The sequence below is a fragment of the Scardinius erythrophthalmus genome (assembly GCF_964197995.2).
Source record: "Scardinius erythrophthalmus genome assembly, chromosome: 6".
Classification (NCBI taxonomy): domain Eukaryota; kingdom Metazoa; phylum Chordata; class Actinopteri; order Cypriniformes; family Leuciscidae; genus Scardinius; species Scardinius erythrophthalmus.
The window spans coordinates 34,270,536-34,291,076 of NC_138226.1; the positions used below are offsets into that span (position 1 = coordinate 34,270,536).

Sequence of the window (20,541 nt, forward strand, 5' to 3'; positions counted from 1 at the left end):
AATAATTGTGAAACCACCAGGAACTCTTTAATGTCTTTTGCAGTTAACATGCATCTTTTCTTCTTAACCTGTTTGTTTTTTGTGTGACTCATTGACCCAATGAGCATTTTGCTGTCCAATAGTACACCTTTATTTTAGAATTTCTGTAGTATTGCATCCTTCTCATGGGCATTTAATAATTTCTGACTTTTCAGTATGAGTTAAAACTTTTTCTTAAATCTTTTTTTGTCCACTTTTACCTGTTAGATTTTACCTGAACATAAGGTGTTTTTCACAGTTCACCAATATATATCATATAAATGATTATATACAAAATCAATAGTAGTTATTAAGATTGATGTGGTTTGGAATTGGTCAAATGTGTTTGGAAAAAATGTGATCAGAATATTGACTTGCATAAAAATTATGCACACACTGTAAGTTAATTTAGATAAAAAGTGCCTGCTAAATGTACATTTCCATCTGTTCTTCATACAACGCTTTGTATGACATCATATGAGATGAGTCATATTTATGAGTCATGTGGATTATTTTTATGTTTTGTTTTGTTATATGTTAATGTTTGAATACACTGTGTTCCAAATTATTATGCAAGTGACATATCAGTAGGGTTTCAATACAGTAAACATTCCGATTTTAGTTTTTCAAAGAAACTGTTTGTTTGTTTGTTTGTTTGTTTGTTTGTTTTATTTATCATATCTTTTTAGATTAGTAAAAATACTGGTATCAATCTCAGACAGGTTTGTTTAGTAGTTTGACAGGTCTTAGGTAAATGAAAAAAAAAACCTACTTAAAGAGGTTGTTCCACATTTTTAAGTAAATCACAGTTCCTTTTCTGTCGGTCACTTTCGAGCTTATGTCGAAATACAGACACAAGGGGTCATTCTTGGGTGCCCCAAACACCTCTGACTTATTCAGGAAAGGCCAATGGAATTGGCATGTGGAATTTGCATGTCTGGCCATGTCCGTGGACATGCATACGGGCGTATAAGTTGGCTGGCGTGCATCACACACTTCAACTTTGTTCTTTGGAGCCTAAGCACAGCGTCTCTTCATGAGAAGCAATATTTCCATTCACCTTGTAACTGCTGCTGGAAGCAGAGTACACATCAGTGGTCACTCTCAACGTGTTGCAAAGATAAGTGCAGGGAGTTCCCCTGGGTCCATTAGTGGTCATCTGAAAGAGGCATTTTCCTTAATAAAAGAGATAATTCCTCTAAAAGAGCTGCACGGCAGATAGTGTCTTTTTAAAGATGGTGTTCCTTCCCTTTCCTTCTGGTTGCAGGATGGCCATGAGCACTGTCTTCAGCGAATGGGCTGCGCTCCTCCTGAAACAACATTTGTGGATGGGGTCATGTGGCGGTGAGCTCTGAGGGCAATCTGGGGGTACAATGGGAGATTTTCCTCAAGGTGAATCCCTGTGGGCCTCCTGTTCCTTTAGCATGCTCGTGTTCCCCTGGTTCCTCTGTCCTCACTACCCTTGATGGTGGGGTACTCAACTCAGGTTGAGCGTGCGATTGAAGTGCATTAATGCCCACAAAATGCCGCCACTTGAAGTAATTGTCTGAGGCCCCCATCCAGAGCTTGTAAGTCTGCCCTGCATGCAATGGCCATCCTGCAAGTCTACCAGGTTCTGACCCAAAGGTAATGCAGGAACTGCATTCTGCAACCGACTATGTCCACACTTGTGGTCCAGGAGCACTACCTATGGCTAAACCTTGCCAAGATGCGAGATGCCAAGAAATAACACTTTCTTGATTTCCCAAGGTGGATAGACAGGGCTTGGAGAAATGCCTGTCCACCTCCATCCTACTGTGCAGGAAGCACAACCTGATTATTAGGTTCCTGAGAGGTGTACGTAGGTTGAATCCTTCAAGCCCTTGCCTCATCCCCTCTTGGGATCTTTCTTTGGTCCTACATGCCTTACAGAAAGATCCTTTTTAGCCCTTACAATCAGTTGAGCTTAATGCCCTCTCTATGAAGATCTCCTGATTGTGCTCACCTCCATCAAGAGGTTGTAGGACCTACAAGCCTTCTCTGTTAGTGATTTGTGCCTGAAGTTTGGGCCAACACACTCTCACATGGTCCTGAGACCCCAGGCCAGATATGTGCCCAAAGTGGTAAACTTGAAAGCAATTCCTCCTTATGAAGGACACCTAGCCCTGTCTCTGTGGTGTCCAGTGCATGCCTTGCTCATATACCTGGACCGCACACAGAGCTTCAGAAGATCTGAGCAGCTCTTTGTCTGCTTTGGGGGTCAGCAGAAGGGGAAGGATATCTCCAAACAGCTCACTCCACTAGGGGTATCGCAGTGTTTCATTAGCAGACATATGTAAAGCTGCAGGCTGGGCTATACCCAACACCTTTGCAAGATTCTATAATCTCCATATGGAACCCGTTTCGTCTTGAGTCTTAGGTAACAACAGGTAAAACTTATGGTGGTTACATAAGGTAAAACATAACAGGTGGTTACGTGCACCTTTTTGTCCCAGAGACCTCCTCAGGTTTGGTGATCCAGAACATCTTTTCTACCTCCTAGCACTTGACGGTAGTGAGTTCAGTGGAGGAACTCACCACTCACATTAACTCACATTACTCGTGGTATAGCCCTTTCAGCTAAGCCCTGGTAATCAGGCTAGTGCTCCATATGTAGTGTTTCCCTAATGGTGACCCTATATGATGCATTCTTCCACTGTTCAGTTTCCCTATCAGTGAACCCAGTGTCTTCCCCTGGATGCAGCTAGCTCCGTCACCAATTGCTGTGGCCGGCAGTCTCCCCCTCATCAGGTGGAGCCCTCCACAGGGACTCTTTCCTATGTAGTATACTCCCCCATCTGGTGATTCCTTAGGATGTATTTTCCACATACTACCATCCCCATTTGGGCAGGATGTGGTATCCATAGTGTTCCTTTCTCAATGAGAAGGAAACAACCAGGTTTACTCAGTTGTAAAAAAACAACAACTTTATTTTGAATGGCCTCTTTCCAGAGGTGAGGGGCTCCCTCTGATATGCGGAGACCTGAGGTCAGTTACCCTGAGCGTTGGAAGGTTGCGAGTAGCTTAGCTACAACTGCTTTGGCACGTGGAGGCCTGCCTGCATCTGCACCGCTAAGTCTCGTGACACAGTTCAATAGTTGTGGCGTTTAGTATAGCTTTTTCCCCATTGTTGTTTAATTCACGGGACCGGACACCAGTTATTTTGCCAAGAGATCTCTTTTTTTTTATGTCGAGACAGGAGAGAAAGACAATTTTCTGGAGAGATGATCTTCATTCCAGTTTTCCCTGTTCCTCTGGACAAAAAGGTTGGGTTTTATACGCTGCTGACATTACCAGAGGAACATCTGGTTTCTATTTAAAATGAAATGTATAGTGAATCGTTAAGTCAACATATGCATTGAAACTTATACCTTGTCTCTGTCTCTCACACGTTCATGCAATCTATACAGTCTACCTCTCCCAAGCACACCGTGATTCACAAAATACGATTACAAATGATTATGAATACTAATAAAGAATAATAATACTTAAATAATATTAAAGGTCCCGTTCTTCGTGATCCCATGTTTCAAACTTTAGTTAGTGTGTAATGTTGTTGTTAGAGTATAAATAATATCTGTAAAATTATAAAGCTCAAAGTTCAATGCCAAGCGAGATATTTTATTTAACAGAAGTCGCCTACATCGAACGGCCGGTTTGGACTACATCCCTCTACTTCCTTCTTTAATGACGTCACTAGAACAGTTTTTTGACTAACCTCCGCCCACAGGAATACACAATAAAAGGGGGCGTGGTCTTGTTGCGCTCCCACGGAGAAGAGGAAGAGTTGCGTTTGTAGAGTGTGTTTGTCGCCATTTTGTCGAGACGCTGTTATTTTCATCCCGGAGTCCAATCACCTTTGTTTGGCCTTCCCTGAGCGCATGCATCTCCACGTTATGGTAAGAGGCGTGACCTTTCTGGGCAACGTGCGCTAAGCTGCTGTCGAATCACAACACAGGAACCGCTGGCACAATCAGAACTCGTTACGTATTTCTGAAGGAGGGACTCATAGAACAAGAAAGTCATCAGCCCGTTCTTAGGACAGTAAAAAAAGCGGTATACAGATAAGTAAATTGTGTGAAAAATACTGTGTTTTTTTAGATGCGAAACATGATGTTATATTGCACACTGTAAACACAATCAAAGCTTCAAAAACACACGAAAAACGGGACCTTTAAATAATAACATTTTCTTCAGACTCCTAGTGTCTAATTTGACAATGTCGAAAGTGACTGACAGAAAGGGAACACCTCGGTTATTAGTGTTTCCCTCGTTCCCTGATGGAGGGAACGGAGATGTTGTGTCCCTCCTGCCACAACTTTGAACTGCCACTGAAGAGGTTGAGACGCCATCTTGGCTCCTAAGAACAAACCTGAAGTGTGTGATGCACGCTGGCCGTCTTATAGTCCCGTATGTATGGGGTGTGGCCAGACATGCAAATTCCACACACCAGTTCCATTGGCCTTTTTTGAATACTTCAGAGGTGTTAGGGGCTCCCAAGAGTGACCCCTAGTGTCGGTATTTCGACACAACGTCTCCGTTCCCTCCAACAAGGAAAAAGGGATTACACTAGTAACCAAGACGTTCTTATGCAATGTATGCTTTTCAGCTTTCTGAAGATGAAAAGCATGACATGGTGCAACGTCTTGCAAAAGGCATGAAAACAACTAATATTTAGCAAAAACTGAATGGAGATGACCAAACTATCAAAAGATTTGTGAGACATTTAGAGCTCAGACAAACTCGGTCAGATAAATACTCATTAAGAAATACTCATTTCAAATAGCAAACTGGTATTTGAAGCTGCTGGAGTCTCAAGAACCTCTCCATGCAGGCTGGCAGTCATGCATAAAGTTGCATGTCTGAAATATCTTCAGAAATATCTTTCTTCCTCCCCATATTGCATGAAAACTGTGACTTGCTTAACAATGTGGAACAACCTCTTTAAGTAGGTTTTCCATTTAAATAAGAATACCTGGCTATTTAACGTAGCTAACCTGGCAAACAATTGTTTAATAAAACTAAAATCTGAATGTTTATTGTACTTAAACCCTGTTGATATGTCACTTGCATAATAATTTGGAACACAGTGTATATTTGAATCACATGAGATGAGTAAATGACAGAATTTTTGAAGAGCTAGATATGATTTAATGATTTTAATGAATCATCATAAATATACATATTTTTCTTTTGCAGTTGAGTGAGATTTGAACAGGTGTATGGACATATATCTGTTGTTAACCCTTTAGCTGACAGTTTATGTGATATTCTCTCAGGATTGCCCCTATTGGTCCAGAGAACGATTGCTCGAACCATTGTCCTCCAGGAAAGCATTGGAAAGGGGCGCTTCGGGGAAGTGTGGAGGGGCAAATGGAGGGGGGAAGATGTCGCTGTGAAGATCTTCTCATCACGAGATGAGCGTTCCTGGTTTCGTGAGGCTGAGATTTATCAGACAATAATGTTACGCCACGAGAATATTTTGGGATTTATCGCCGCTGATAACAAAGGTATCACATGAAGGGATTTTGGTGTAAAATCACATTAATGCATGAAAATTGATGTAAGAACAAGGCATGTTGTGTATTTGAATTGTTTTCTTGCATATAACAAGAAACATATTTAGTTATCATTTTATTGTATACAAATATTTGAGTAAGATTTCATGACAGGAGTTTAATTTCATTGGTTCACTTGATGCTGCATCAGTAGCTGATGCTATGGAAACACGCTCCAGGTGTGATGATTGTCTGAAGCTGGTATAGAATCAAATCAATTGACTGGCTGATGCCACTTACACCACCCACTGAGGCATGCGGCACCAGTGGATTTGCTTGCGCCATCACTCAGATTTCTCTTCTTCAGGAAGCAGTTTATCTGACCCTTGTAGTGTGTCATTCTTTTGTTCTATTTGATTGGACTCATCATTTTGATTGGATTCATTGAGTGAATTATTCTCTTCTGGGGGAACACAATGGTATTTTGTAAGTGTGTGGCTCTGCTCAAGCAGTGTATAATGAATTGTCAAACTGTCTGCACTGCAAAAATTGCAAAAATGAAAACACCACATAAGTTAGTTAGTTAGTTTATCTCTCCATTAGGAGAAATTTGTTTTGGGCAATCGAGAGAGCAGGTCAACATACAAGTTCACTGTTTAGTTACACTTCATCCATACACGCCACAAAAACTATGGAAGTAAAATATCAAATGTTTTTGAAATAAAAAAGCCTGTTGAATTGCACTACTTGAAAAAAAATAGGCATTGCATTAACCATGCTTGCATTTTAATGCATTGTATTTTTAGGGCTTGCATTTTTATGGGCTGAAATTCAACGTGGTTGAATATTTAAGCTGTGAATATTTCAATTAAAAACATTTCAAACACATTTTCATTATTAAAAATTCAATAATCCATATTCACCTTTCATATTTCACTTCCAAAATATTCAAACTGTTTAAAAATACAGCCTATAATATTCAACAGGCAATTTTTGGTCCATTTTATTTCGCTTTGCAAATTCGCTTCCACAAATACAAATACATCGATACTGACGTTGAGTATCGAAAGTATCGATACTCAAATAAAAATATCGATACTACAGTTTTCTTTTTTTTACCAGTGATTTTGTTTATTTGACAAGAAGTTTAATGCTTACAATATGCATTGAATTGGATGAATAACCTATGTTTAGCAAATAATTGTGTAGTATAACTATTTTCCTGCTTATCTGAACACACGCAAATGCTGCAAGTCAGAAGCAATCAATCACAGAGAGCGTTCACACACTGCCGACAATGCATTCAAACAGGGATGCGTTTCCCAAAAGTATCACAAGAAACCATTGATGCTTTTGGGAAACGCAGCCCAGAACAATGCTTAACAGAAGACAGAAAAACATAATATGTTTGAGCTATTTCACAATAAACTAATTTAAATTGTAGCCTACATAGTTTGTGCAAATAAGTTGTTTTTTGAATGTTAAAAGTTCATAGTTCTATTCTGTAACTAATTTTAATATAAATCATACACTGTCAGAATAAAAAGGTTGCATTTTATGGGTGCAACAGCCGGTCAGTTCAACTAGGCCTATAATATTTTGTAGATTTCCATGGTTACCACTACAAGTAAACATTGTAATCACGTGTAAATAAAAAAGTTCCAATTACGGCGTATATTGAATGTTAAAATGCCTTTAATATATAATGTTAAGTGGGTATCATTACCCATTTTAATCTTAGTAATTCAATAATTTAAGAAATTTTCAAATTTAACCCTCAGAGGTCGGAGATCACGCCGGCGTGATCTGCTCGCTTTTTTCCTTATGAGTTGAATTGAGACCCAAAATACTCTTTTGACTTTGATTTTACAAAACAAGTTTCATACATCAATCGATTCTGTTAAATGTGTATTATTTTTGTGTATACTCACAATAAAAACAAAGTGTTGTGCTTTTTGCCAAATAAAGAAAAATAAACGTGATGCGAGTTCTGCCTTCTATCTGCCAGTGTCGTCCATTCTGAAACGCGTCCGAAAATGAACAATAACTCAGCGAATACTCAGTCAAACAGACAAACAGACATACAGGCATGAAGCTTGAATTCTCTTCTCTTAAATGAAGTAATTTATATAAAAAACAAATATTCTCATGTTGTGAAATCTGTATTAAAAGAGAGCGATTCCAGTCGACCTCATTAGAGCTAATTCAAATGTAATGTGACTCCGCCTACGGAGAGCGCGCACTATTCAAACGCAAATGAATGAGGCAATCCAAGCAAACCTGTGAACGCCCACATATCAGTTTATTCAGATCATTACTTTAACACCGTCTCGCAGCGCTGTGAGCAATAACAATAATGAAAAAAGTACCTCAGAAGTGCGGGTATATCGAGGAGCGAGCTGAGGAATACTGTAAGGTTTTTTTTCTTCTCACGTGAATCGGGTTTCTGTTTTTGATGAATGAACAGCAGAGATGCGCGCTGTTTACCACAGCTCGCAAAAAGACAGTTTAAATTTAAATCGCGTGTGTGAATGAATGAGGATGTTTTAGCAAACTGTATTACTATAATGAGATGAGTAAAAATCGACTGAAATATGTTGAAATAAAATGTAGGCTATTTGTATAAGCAATACGTATTAAACTGCAAATTAACATTTATATGCCCTAATATTTCATAAAAACAACGTTACAGTCAGGCGAAATATGAAAGACAACATTTTGTTGACTAGATTTGAGTACAGTTTTTACTGTAGAATATACTGAATATATATATCAAATAAGCTTTTGTTTAGCAATTTTTATATATATATATATAAAATAAAGTCATCAACTAAGATGTTAGCTGTTCCAATTTTGGCTATATTCAAACTAATGAATACATAGATAGGCCTAAAATGTAGGCCTATAATCTTTTTTTTTTTTACAAAGAAAGAGTACACTTGAAATATTGTTGAAATTTTAATTATTGTTGTAATTGTAACCTTTTTAATAAAATAGCAAAACATATTTACAAGATAGATGTAAGCAAAATCTTAAATGGTCAATATAAGTCTTCTTCTAATTTTTTGTCCTTGCATTGTGGCTCAGTCAGTCAGAGTCACACCTGAATGAATGGCTAATTATGCAGAGTCATTATGCATAATGGGTGGGACATTTTGTATTCCAAGGTGTAAACCACTCCTCGTTCACGCCCACTCGCATAATGGCTTTCCAAGCAAAACTTGTTTTACATCAATTTAAATCAATGTACTGTTTTATCTGAACGATAAAGCAAGACTATTTTCACATAATTTTGAAGCCAGAACTCGAAGGAAGAACATCCATTTCTCAAAAGTCTTATTCATGCATATTTATTATGAGTTTTGAGGTCTTCTTTCAGCAACTTTCATTTTTAATTTTTTTTCAATAACCACGCATAAGCATTATTCTCTTAAAAATAAAAAAATATACATGCATGGTGATCACATATTTTGGTAGCCCTGTTTGTGCTATATAGAGTGAATTTACACCTTTGCCATTAACATGTTTATAAATAACTGAAAAAAGCACAAATGTCAGAGCATGTCAGAACACCTCCAGTGCCCAGAAAACACCTCAGACTCCAGAGGGTTAAAAGTTCAGTTTAGAGGTATCGGTATCGATATCGATATCGGCGATACTGGCCTTGAAACTGTCAGTATCGCATCGAAAACAAAATAAGTGGTATCGCCCATCCCATCCAGGAACTGCAGGAAAAGCAGTAGATTGCCGAGCATACTCTCCATCTGCTGTTAGTCGACCTCACCAGCAGGTGGTGCAAAAGCGCGTGTTGTTGACGAAGACCAGCAACAGTTAGAACAAGTCATTCATTCATAAAATGAAAATGATTATCTGTGTCAGTATATATGCGGAAAAGATGATAAACACACAAAAGCTGTGTTAAGGTTTCATTCAGTAACTTCATTGTTACTTTCCCTGTGTAGCCTACATGTTATCAGCTTTCTCTATGAATGGGATTATAGTTGGTTTCCCTCAATACCTCATACTCAAGGATTCCCCTTCTGTTGGGACAAAACGCTTAATGTAGCTTAATGGACTAATACAGTGATATAAAAGACCAAACTTGCACCTTATTGGGGATGTAGGCTGTAGGCTACTATATAGGCTACATGCAAGCAGATGGACTCAGAATATGAACTTAACGCACAAAGTTTCATGCTGAGCATTTCGTGATATAGGCTACTGGCATAAAATCAACACTTGATCAATTAATACTAACACTTTCTCTTCTATTCTATTCTATTCTATTCTCTCTCTCTCTCTCTCTCTCTCTATAGGCTATATACTTTATATATATATATATATATATATATATATATATATATATATATATATATATATATATATATATATATATATATATACACACAGTATGCCTACATGTATTGCATTAGCTTAAACTAAGAAAGAGTCATAGCACTTTTATATTGTTGTCCTCCTATTGTTAGTTTAACTGTAAATCACTTTGAATAAAAGCGTCTGCTAAATGACTAAATGTAAAATTGGCTTGACATTGGACATTAGCACATTTGGGGACCGTCTCTAAAGTTGCATACAACATTGGCATACACGTTTCTAACTTCAATAGCAAACTTAAATTTATTTGAATAAATATCAAAAATCCAAAGGGTGCGCATTATGCCTGACACTACATGAACACTTTACAGTCGTTTGTAACTTTAGAGACGGTCCCTAAATGTGCGTCCTGCGTCAAGCCAACTTTATGCCAGTCTATCACTGGGAAACGCTCAGCATTAAGCTTTGCGCGTTATTCTGAGTCCATCTGCTTGCCTGCGAGTTTGGTCTTTTATATCACTGTAATTAGTCCATTAAGATATATAAAACGTTAAGTGTTTTATATGTCCAGCAGGGGAATCCTTAAGTATTGAGGGAAACCCTAATAGCTTGCATGCAGCACATCGCCACAATATAAAGTTAGGGCAACTTAACAACCAAGAGAAATATATGTCAACCTCAAAAATAAACATTGGATCTGTATCCGCATCGGGGAATAACATTATAATCTCGTTCACGGCAGAGAAAGATGCATGTTGGCTACACAGGAAAAGTAACCGTGAAGACACTGAATTTAATATAAAACAGCCGTCATAATAATCACAAATACACTTACAATGTTATAAATGAGTTTTATGAATGAATGGCTTGCTCTAACTGTTGCTGGTCTTCGTCATCAACACGCGCTTTTGCACCTCCTGCTGGTGAGGTCGACTAACAGCAGATGAAGAGTATGCTCGGCAATCTACTGCTTTTCCTGCAGTTCCTGGACGTCAATGTTGAATTTACTGTCGAATTTTAACCACTGAATTTGTGGAAGCAAATTTGCAAAGCGAAATAAAATGGACCGAAAATTGCCTGTTGAATATTATAGGTTGTATTTTTAAACAGTTTGAATATTTTGGAAGTGAAATATGAAAGGTGAATATGGATTATTGAATTTTTAATAATAAAAATGTGTTTGAAATGTTTTTAATTGAAATATTCACAGCTTAAATATTCAACCATGTTGAATTTCAGCCCATAAAAATGCAAGCCCTAAAAATACAATGCATTAAAATGCAAGCATGGTTAATGCAAAGCCTATTTTTTTCAAGTAGTGCAATTCAACAGGCTTTTTTTATTTCAAAAACATTTGACATTATTTTACTTCCATAAAAACACACACTACCAGTCAAAAGTTTTGGATCGGTAAGATTTCTTTGGATCGGTAAGTCTCTTCTAAAAATACAAAAAGAAAAAAACAGTTATATTGTGAAATATGATTACAATTTAAAACAGCTATGTTCTATGTGAATATATAAAGTGTAATTTAATCATGTGATCAAAGCTGAAAGCTTTCACATGATTCTTCAGAAATCATTCTAATATGATGATTTGATGCTCAGGAAACATTTCTCATTATTGTCAATGTTGAAAAAAGTTATTTACATTTTTATTTCAGGATTCTTTGATGAATAGAAAGTTCAAAAGAATAGCATTTATCTGAAATAGAAAGCTTTTGTAACATTAAACACTACCCTTCAAAAGTTTGGGGTCAGTAAGAATTTTTATTTTATATTTTTGGGGAAATAAATAAAATAAATCAATACTTTTATTAATCAAGGATGAATTAAATTAATCAAAAGTTACAGTAAAGACATTTATAATGTTACAAAAGATTCTATTTAAAATAAATGCTGTTCTTTTGAACTTTCTATTCATAAAAGAATCCTGAAAAAAAATGGCACACAACTGTTTTCAACACTGATAATAATAATGAATGGTTTTTGAGCATCAAATCAGCATATTAGAATGATTTCTGAAGGACCATGTAAGACTGAAGACTGATGCTGAAAATTCAGCTTTGATCACAGGAATAAATTACATTTTAAAATACATTAAAATAGAAAATAGTTATTTTAAATTGTCATAATATTTAACAATATTACTTTTTTTTTTTATCAAATAAATGCAGCCTTGGTAAGCATAAGATACTTCTTTTAAAAACATTCAAAATCGTACCGATCCAAAACTTTTGAACGGCAGTGTAACTATCCCAAAATTACATACATCAATTACATCAATTGCACAAATACTAATATTACACTATACTTTCACTTAATATACAATACCCAACACATTACCCATTTGCCAAGACTGCATAGCTTGCCATACTCCTCAGTCTTGCTGGCTTCCTTCATTGAGAAAGAATGGTAGCGTGAGCACATCATTTTTGAGGCACTGGTGATGATGCTTTATTGGGCGGTGCATGCACCATCAGCCAGTCATATTGCATGATTCTATATGAGCTAAAGACCATTATGTTCCCATAGGCCCTGTTTACACCTGGTATTTAGCTGTTTAGATCTGAAGTAGACAAGGGAGACGCACTACCGTTTGAACTTGGTGTATTAATCCGTCTATTGTGTCCATTTTCGACCACTTCTGTCCTGATTTCTTTTTGAGGGGAGGGGTATATGAGTTTTTTATTCAGATTTTTTGATTAAATTAACATTAGATTAAAGGTTGTGTTTCTAGCCACAAGACCACAGTGAACGTGGTGAGAGCGTGTTAGAATCAGGAATGGTGAGAGAACATTGTGCTTGGAACGTTTTTCGTCTTCAAATAAAACTTAGGTCTTCAGCCGACAAATTTTTAATTTGGCTAGCGCGCTTGCCATAATGTTTAATTAGGTAGTTTAGTGATTAGGTAGTAATCAGAGAGTATGCTGACTTGTGTGGTTGTTCAAACGCATTTGGCCTTTTAGCAATTTGAATTTGAATTTGTAAGCAATTTGTATGCAATTTCGACTACCCCTGAAAATGGTCGAAAGTGGACAAGCTCAAGCTGTTTTAGACCTCGTTTACACCTGTATTTAGCATTCTCCACTTGTGATTGGATTGACCAAAATGCTGTGGTTTAAACAGGGCATAGTGTCAGCTGCTGATGCAATGTCTCTTTCCTTACTCAATAAGCTAAGGTTATATACCAAACTAAGACGTTTTGTGGAGCTATTACTCCTCATGCCACATGCTTTAATTCAGTGGTTGCCAACCCTGGTCCTGGAGTACCCCTAACATTGTACATTTTTTATGTCTCTCTTATCTGACACATCCATCTGAGGTCTTGGAGTCTTTACTAACCAGCTGATGAGTTGATGTGTGTTTTATTAGGGAGACATCTAAAATGTGAAGTGGTGGGGGTACTCCAGGACAGGTTTGAGAAGCACTGCTTCAAGTTACCAAACCAATGCAAACTTAAAGGGATAATTTACCCAAAAATGAACTTGTCATTATTTACTCTTAAGTTGTTCCAAACATTTCTTACTTTCTTTTCTTTTTGTCACATATGAGAGGATATTTTGAGACATGTTTCAGTGTTGTTGTTTTTTTGTCCATACAACAGAAATCAATGGTAAAAAAAAAAACAAAAAAACAACTTTGATTTACTTTGGTGAGAAAATGATAAAAGAATTTTCATATTTTGGGTAGTTTATCTTTAATAGCTTTAGTTTCAGCAAGCACTGATAACCTGACCATTGTTAAAGGATCAATGATATGACAGTCATCTTTGTCCAGACTTTTTTACTTTGAATTATAAATGCATAGACCTAGTCCAAAAATCATACAGACAGGAATAAATACTTTTTTATGTTGATAAAAAGACATGTACTTGAAAACATTTTCGAAGTAATGATTACAATTTTCCATGAAAACATGTTTTTTCATGATGGTTATACCTCTTGACATTTGAGTCATTAAATCAAAACTTGCATTTTGAGAAATATTTTCAAATCACTTTGGATGTTCTTGTCCATCATGTTTGGGTGTCCTGTATTGTAATCTGTCTATTTTGTCTTTCTTCAGATAATGGCTCATGGACACAGCTGTGGCTGGTGTCTGAATATCATGAGCATGGGTCTCTCTTTGATTACCTGAACAGATACACGGTATCAGTGGAGGAAGTGATAGTTCTGGCACTGTCCATCTCCAGTGGTATCGCCCACCTGCACATGGAGATTATTGGCACTCAAGGTGTTGATCATATGCATCAGTTGATTTTTTTTTCATTTCTGTTCTAGTTTCTCTGGAGGATAAAACCCTCACTCAGCAGTGAAAGTATATCCTCCTCTGAAAAAAAACCAAAAACATTCTAGTAATTTTTTTAGTTACATCATTTTTTAGTTACATCTTTTTTAGTTACATACATGTGTAATACTGATCATAGAATAAATGTAATATGTAAGACTAATCAGGTAATATTAGTTATTTGTTACAATTACCAGTTGAACAATTAAAAATATCTTTAACAGTGTCTATTTACACTAACTTCACCGACTAACTTATAAAATAAATCCATTTAGAAACAGGAGTATTGGTGGGGAGAGTAAAGATAGTGGATAGATGTAACTGACTGGAGTTCGAGTCCGCCTTTTTGTGAACCCATTCTTTACTCTATTTCCATCACATATCAGCTGGAAGAGTATAAATTTACAAGAAAAAAAAACAAAAAAAAAAAAAAAAAAAAGGAAATATTTATACAGGTATTTAATAGGCCTATAATTGAAATTGGATGTTATCTCCTTTCGTTGACCGGACACACTGCCACATCGACCATGACTTGTGCAGATCATTTTATTACCGTACTCAAAACTATCATAAATAGATGCTGCCTCATGAGACCTTACTTTTCCATATGCCTAACCCTAACCATACCGAATCTGCTGATCAGTAAAGGTGTCCTCAAAGGTCCAGGATATTGTCCTATTATCCTATTTGCACTAAGTATGAATATATTCTAATTCTAATATTCTATATACACAGTGTAAATAACTTATAATGCTATTTGCACTTATTCTATACCTTATTTTAAATGTAAAGTAAAAGGCTGGTCTGGTTGTTAAAGGCTGTGGACATCACTCAGCAACAACACCTTACATTGGTTTATAGTATTTGGAGACCATGCTAAGATCGACTGGTAAAGAAGCAGGCAGTGGTCAGTAAAGCAGACCTCGTTGTCTGGCTGGTTTTGGCAGTAACTGGCACACTATAGTCTTTGAAGTCCATGCTAGAACAGCTGTTAGAAATACAGGCAGTGGTCAGTTAAGCATCTCTTGCTGTCTGGTTGTGTTGCAGCCGCATAACCCTTCAGTAAACAGTCATGTCACTTGGTGAGTGCACAGGAGCAGATGGCAAAATAGACAGCCTTGTGCGCCTTTGCCTGCCATAAAGGACCTAAAAGTGTGAAGAACCAGTTGCAGCATGTGGAGTGGCACAGTACACCTTCAAGATGTCAGTTACCACAGGTTTCCATGGCTGATGTTGCTGTATTGCCATTTGAACAGTGTGTTTGAGCACACGGTTAAAACTCTCTACAGCACCATTAACTGCTGGGTAGTAGAGAGAGGAACGATGATGACAAATATTCCTTTCTTCCAGAAAAGTAGCGAAAGCAGTTGATGTAAACTAAACACTGTTATCAGTAACTATAGTCAATGGATTGCCATGGCTGCTGAAGACTGATGACAGCAACGAAACCACAGAATCCGTAGTGACAGTGTGTGAGTAAAGGAGATCTTAGGCCATTTACTATAATCATCAGTTAATGTTATAGCAAACGTGCAGTCGGATGCATCAGTGTTAAATGGCTCGACTATATCCACTGCCACTTTCTGCCATGGTCCATCTGTCAGCGCCACTGGCTGTAGAGGAGCAGGGTGGGACTTGACCGTTCAAGTAAGGAGCGTAAAGTAGATGCATCAGAAGGTGCAGGGGCATTGACAATCGCCTGTACACGTAATTTATCAGGAAGAAGACCCTCGCTGAAACAGTATGACCTAAGAACAGCAGGCTGGTTTGCCAGAAGCAAAACTTGTCTTTATTGAGCTGCAAGCCAGCAGCTTCTAGTCGTTGTAAGACCGCTTGAAGTGCTTTGTCATGCATGTCATGTCCGAAGATGATAATGTTGTCCCATTTTCGATCTTCAAGCAAGCCAGGATGATGGTCATCATCTTCTGAAGTTCTGCAGGCGCTGAAGCCAACTGAACAGTCCGTCATGAGTATAAAGGCTGTGAGGTTACGGCACTTGGTAGTAAACATTAGTCAGGTTGATGGTAGTGAAAATAGTAGAACCTTGGATGAGCAGAGAGTAGTTCATCCATGTGTGGCAATGGAAAAGAGTCCACAATCACTGCTTTATTTGGCTCTCTGAGGTCAACTTTTATTTGGCTCTCATCCTTAACTTTTAACTTTTTTTATTTATTTGTGTAACAACAATGTTGATACATTATATCACCCCAGCTGCTTGCAAGTGATTTTATTCCTCTGAAACACCACAACGAACAAAGCGTTGCAGATGGCAACGTTTTTGGCACATAGGTGTGACAATTTCATCCAGCTTTATGTAGTGTATAAAGTTTTTAGCACATCCAAACTCTGCTGTTGATCGGCAGCAGATTCAATCTGGTTTGCTATCGTAACAGCACTGTCCAGTATGAGATCCGCTTCTAGTAAAGGTCTCTCATTTATTCCTGGGCTAAGCAGCACATTCTCCACTAACTGATCGCAAATCATTTTGTCAGTACTGGCATCGAACTCATATGAAAAAACAAGCTCTCGCAAAGCAACAGCATACTGGAAAACTGCCTCGTGAGGTGCCTGACAGAGTTTATGGAAGTTCAGCTATGTTAGCTTTTTGCACAAAGTAGGTTTTCAATGCATCCTCGGCATCCTTATACGTCGTACCCATGGTAAGCAGTAGAAAATCTGTTGTCTTTATGCCCTGAGGCAGTAAGGCAGTACAGCTCTCAGTCTTTTATCCAGCCAGGCTTGCCCTGTAGCATTGATAACTGACATTTTCAATAAAATGTGCAATAGGTAATTTTCAAAGATCTGCAGCCATGCGCTAAATGGCATAGCAGGCTCACTGAGGCAAGGCAGGAAAAACTCGGGAAAGGCATGTTAACAACAGCCATCTTTGTGACCAACGTTAACGAAAAAACTGCCTAATCTTTGTCTGCCTAATATGTGGTATCTGTCAGGATTATTAAACAATAAAGCACACAAGACAAGAGAAGCGAACTTCATCCATCTTGTTTACTTCCTTCTCAAAATAGAAGTCAACAATCACTTATGATGAACACAACACAGTTCATGACCCCTTTAAGTGTCCCCAACTAAGCAAGAGAAAGGCGACAGTGGCAAGGAACCCAAAACTCCATCAGGTGACAGAATGGAGAGAAAAATAAAACGGGCTTAGTTGGGGAAACAAATTCTCCTCTGGCCAAACGAACAAACATGGTGTGATTATGATTAATGATGATTAATTGCCTGCATGATAACAAAACTTTCTAATTCTGTGTCCATATTAGACAAGTTTTGGGTAACAAATTATTGGTCTGATCACACTAAATGTGAAACTGCTGTGACACAATCATAGCCCATCAGAACACATTTGATGTTACAACAACATCACAGAAACAGAAATCAACTAGTCTACAAAATGACATGTTGTAAACACAGCTAGTTAGAAAATAAATAACATCAACATGAAAAATTGCTTTTTTTTAGGACATTAGCTTTCTTACTGTCCAAGCTCAGACAACTGTGTCACCATCTGTTTGTTTATATTAAATATGACTCCTTTTCTGCATGAAAATGACTTGTCATGTATATGTCGTGTGCTGTTATTAATTTAGCATATTACTTATGGGACAGGGAAGCCCGCCATTGCTCACAGAGACATAAAGTCAAAGAACATCCTGGTTAAGAAGAACGGAACCGCTGTGATTGCTGATCTTGGTCTGGCTGTCAAACATGACTCTAATACCAACACCATTGACATCCCCATTAACCACAGAGTGGGCACCAAGAGGTTAGATAATCTTTTTCTTACATAAGGTCATTTTGAGGTCAATTTGAGACATCATAAACTGAATTATTACTTATTATCTATATTTGTGTAGGTTGTGCCATAGTCTTCTTTAAGTATTGAGAATGAGCACTTCTGTAGAAGAGCTAGTCACTGGATTTGACAAAGTTTGTGTGGTTGATGCCTTTGAATATTTGAAAGATATGTTTTTTTCTTCTTTTCTTCAGAGACACATAGCAAAGATATTCTTAAGCACACTTTGATATTTTACATTTACTCTCAGAGTTATACTATTTCTGATTTACCTGCCCTTAAATGCTATGTAAATAAAAAATGATTGGTTGTTTTACATGCCAACCAGATGGACTCTTTCTGTCTAAGTAGTCTTTCAGTAAATACAGACAAGTAAAAAAAACATTGGTTGCATGTGCAAACAAGTGTTATAATGGTTCAATTATGAATTTTGCTATTTACTATCATTTGCTTTTAGGCTTTGGATTTGTGTACTCAAGACATCTTGAGTGATATATAATCTGTATCTTTGTATGTACAGTATGTGTGTTTTACTAAATGTTAATTTTAGTATATCTGTGAGTGTTCTCTGTTCCTCTCTGTAAACTCTGTGTGCACTTTCTGTCTCTGTATAAAACACGTGTCATTGTTTGCTTTCAGGTGTATAAAGACATCTTGATGGAGGTTAATGCGTTCATGTGGTGTGAGTACATTACTCTAATGTGAGTATGTTTGTTTCTGCAGGTACATGGCTCCTGAGATCCTGGATGATTCTATAAACATGAGCAGCTTTGAGTCATTTAAGCGGGCTGATATCTACTCACTTGGCCTGGTGTTCTGGGAACTTGCTCGCAGATGTTCTGTCCAAGGTACCTTACTAGTATATTTTAAGTCAAGTAAAAAACAAACAAACAAAAAAACAGTGTGATAAGATCCCTAATCAATGCACACTAGCAGTGGACTGATTTAAATTGTTCTTAATTGTTAAATTGTGTTCTTATTCATTGACACTTATTCATTGGTTTCTTAAAATGGCGTGTGTCGATATTTTTTCATTAAGATGTAAATCTCTAATAACAGTAATAATGCAGTCTCTGCATCACTTCAGAATCCTGAACATGTTGGTGTTTATTTAGCAAAAAAAAAAAAAAGACCACCTAACTATACATTATCTCACGTATTTCATAGCTACATAACAATACACAAATAAACATAAACATGTATATTTTATTAGCACTGAATAACTGTCAGATATATTTGAATTCTAACTGCCATGAATGACCAATCAGAATAGTATTCTAGAGAGTCATGCAAAAAAAAAAAAAAAAAAACTTACCCCCATGTCATTCCAAAACTGTTGGACTTTCTTCTGTGGAGCAAGAAGATATTTTAAGAAAAGTGTTTTTGTGAACATCTTTTTTTAAATTTTATTTTCACCCTCTTTTCCTTGTATTTTATTTTCACCCTCTTTTGTTTTGTTTTTTGTCCATCTTCAGCCCTCCAAATATTTCACTCTATTTTTTACTTTACTTTTGTTCGATGATGCCTTTTCAGTGTTCAGAAACACTGTCACCTAGTCATGATACGAGGTAATAAGAGGAAGTATTTCCTTAACTAATGATAAAATGTGCTGAAGGTCACCAAACCTTCTGAAAAGTTTTGTAGGAGAGACTGTTATTGAAGGACATAGTGGCGGAACTATATTAAACTACAGTATATTATAGACCTGAGAGTAAACCCATAGCATGTGTGCTGCTACTATTATTACTCATGCTGGCAAAGAAGTTAACCAATCAAAACAGAAGGTACATAGACGTCTTAAAGACACATCAGCGTGAACAGCCATTTCAACTGTTAGGGTCAGAGAGAGGGAGAAAAATGGTTATGAGATACAACATCATGACTGTTCAGGGTTAGGGCCTTCCTTAGGGAAGAAAATAAAATACATGATGTTGCACATCTACATCCAAACTTTTAGAATAATTAAGATTTTTGATCAGTACTTAGTGTAAATAAATAATCATGAATGCTTTGTGCTCTGCAGGGATTCATGAAGATTTCCAGTTGCCTTATTATGACCAGGTGCAATCAGACCCGTCAGTGGATGATATGAGGAAGGTGGTGTGTGAACAAAAACTCCGACCTAACATTCCCAACCAGTGGCAGAGCTGTGAGGTTTGTGTGATAAACTTACCATTCATGTGACATATCAATTGACAACATGTTAACCCTCTTATTATTATTTTAAGATATGTATTTTTTTAGTTGAGACTTTCCTTTTTTGCAAACCAACAAAAATGTGAGGAATGAACTGAAACATGTAGTTTGTTTCTGCTAACAGGTGCTGTAAAGGCAGAATTTCAAAACACAACTTTTGCCTACAGCGCAAATGTAACAATGAGGACTTTGCAAATAAAACAATTTAATTTGTTAAATATTTAAGTACTACTTCAGTCATTTATTTTTGTTGAATCCTCTGTTGACCTGTGATGATTAAATGTACAATACAATGAACTGTATTTGAGTTCTACTTGAGTATAAAAATAGTTATAGATAAAAGTTTACAGGAAATGTGTTTTGAGTTCCAAAC

The 20,541-nt window shown here is 37.1% G+C and overlaps 1 protein-coding gene across 1 annotated transcript in view; it reads left to right on the forward strand.

The window, feature by feature from the left end:
• Positions 1–20,541, forward strand: part of acvr1c (activin A receptor type 1C) — a gene marked incomplete at its 5' end in the record, with an annotated part of 133,615 nt that overhangs the window by 3,348 nt on the left and 109,726 nt on the right. Inside the window, 5 exons of the mRNA XM_081367402.1 lie at positions 5,316–5,546; positions 13,937–14,104; positions 17,786–17,942; positions 18,696–18,820; positions 19,996–20,126. Of these exons, the coding sequence (XP_081223528.1) occupies positions 5,316–5,546; positions 13,937–14,104; positions 17,786–17,942; positions 18,696–18,820; positions 19,996–20,126 (812 nt within the window). The remainder of the gene's footprint in view (positions 1–5,315; positions 5,547–13,936; positions 14,105–17,785; positions 17,943–18,695; positions 18,821–19,995; positions 20,127–20,541) is intronic.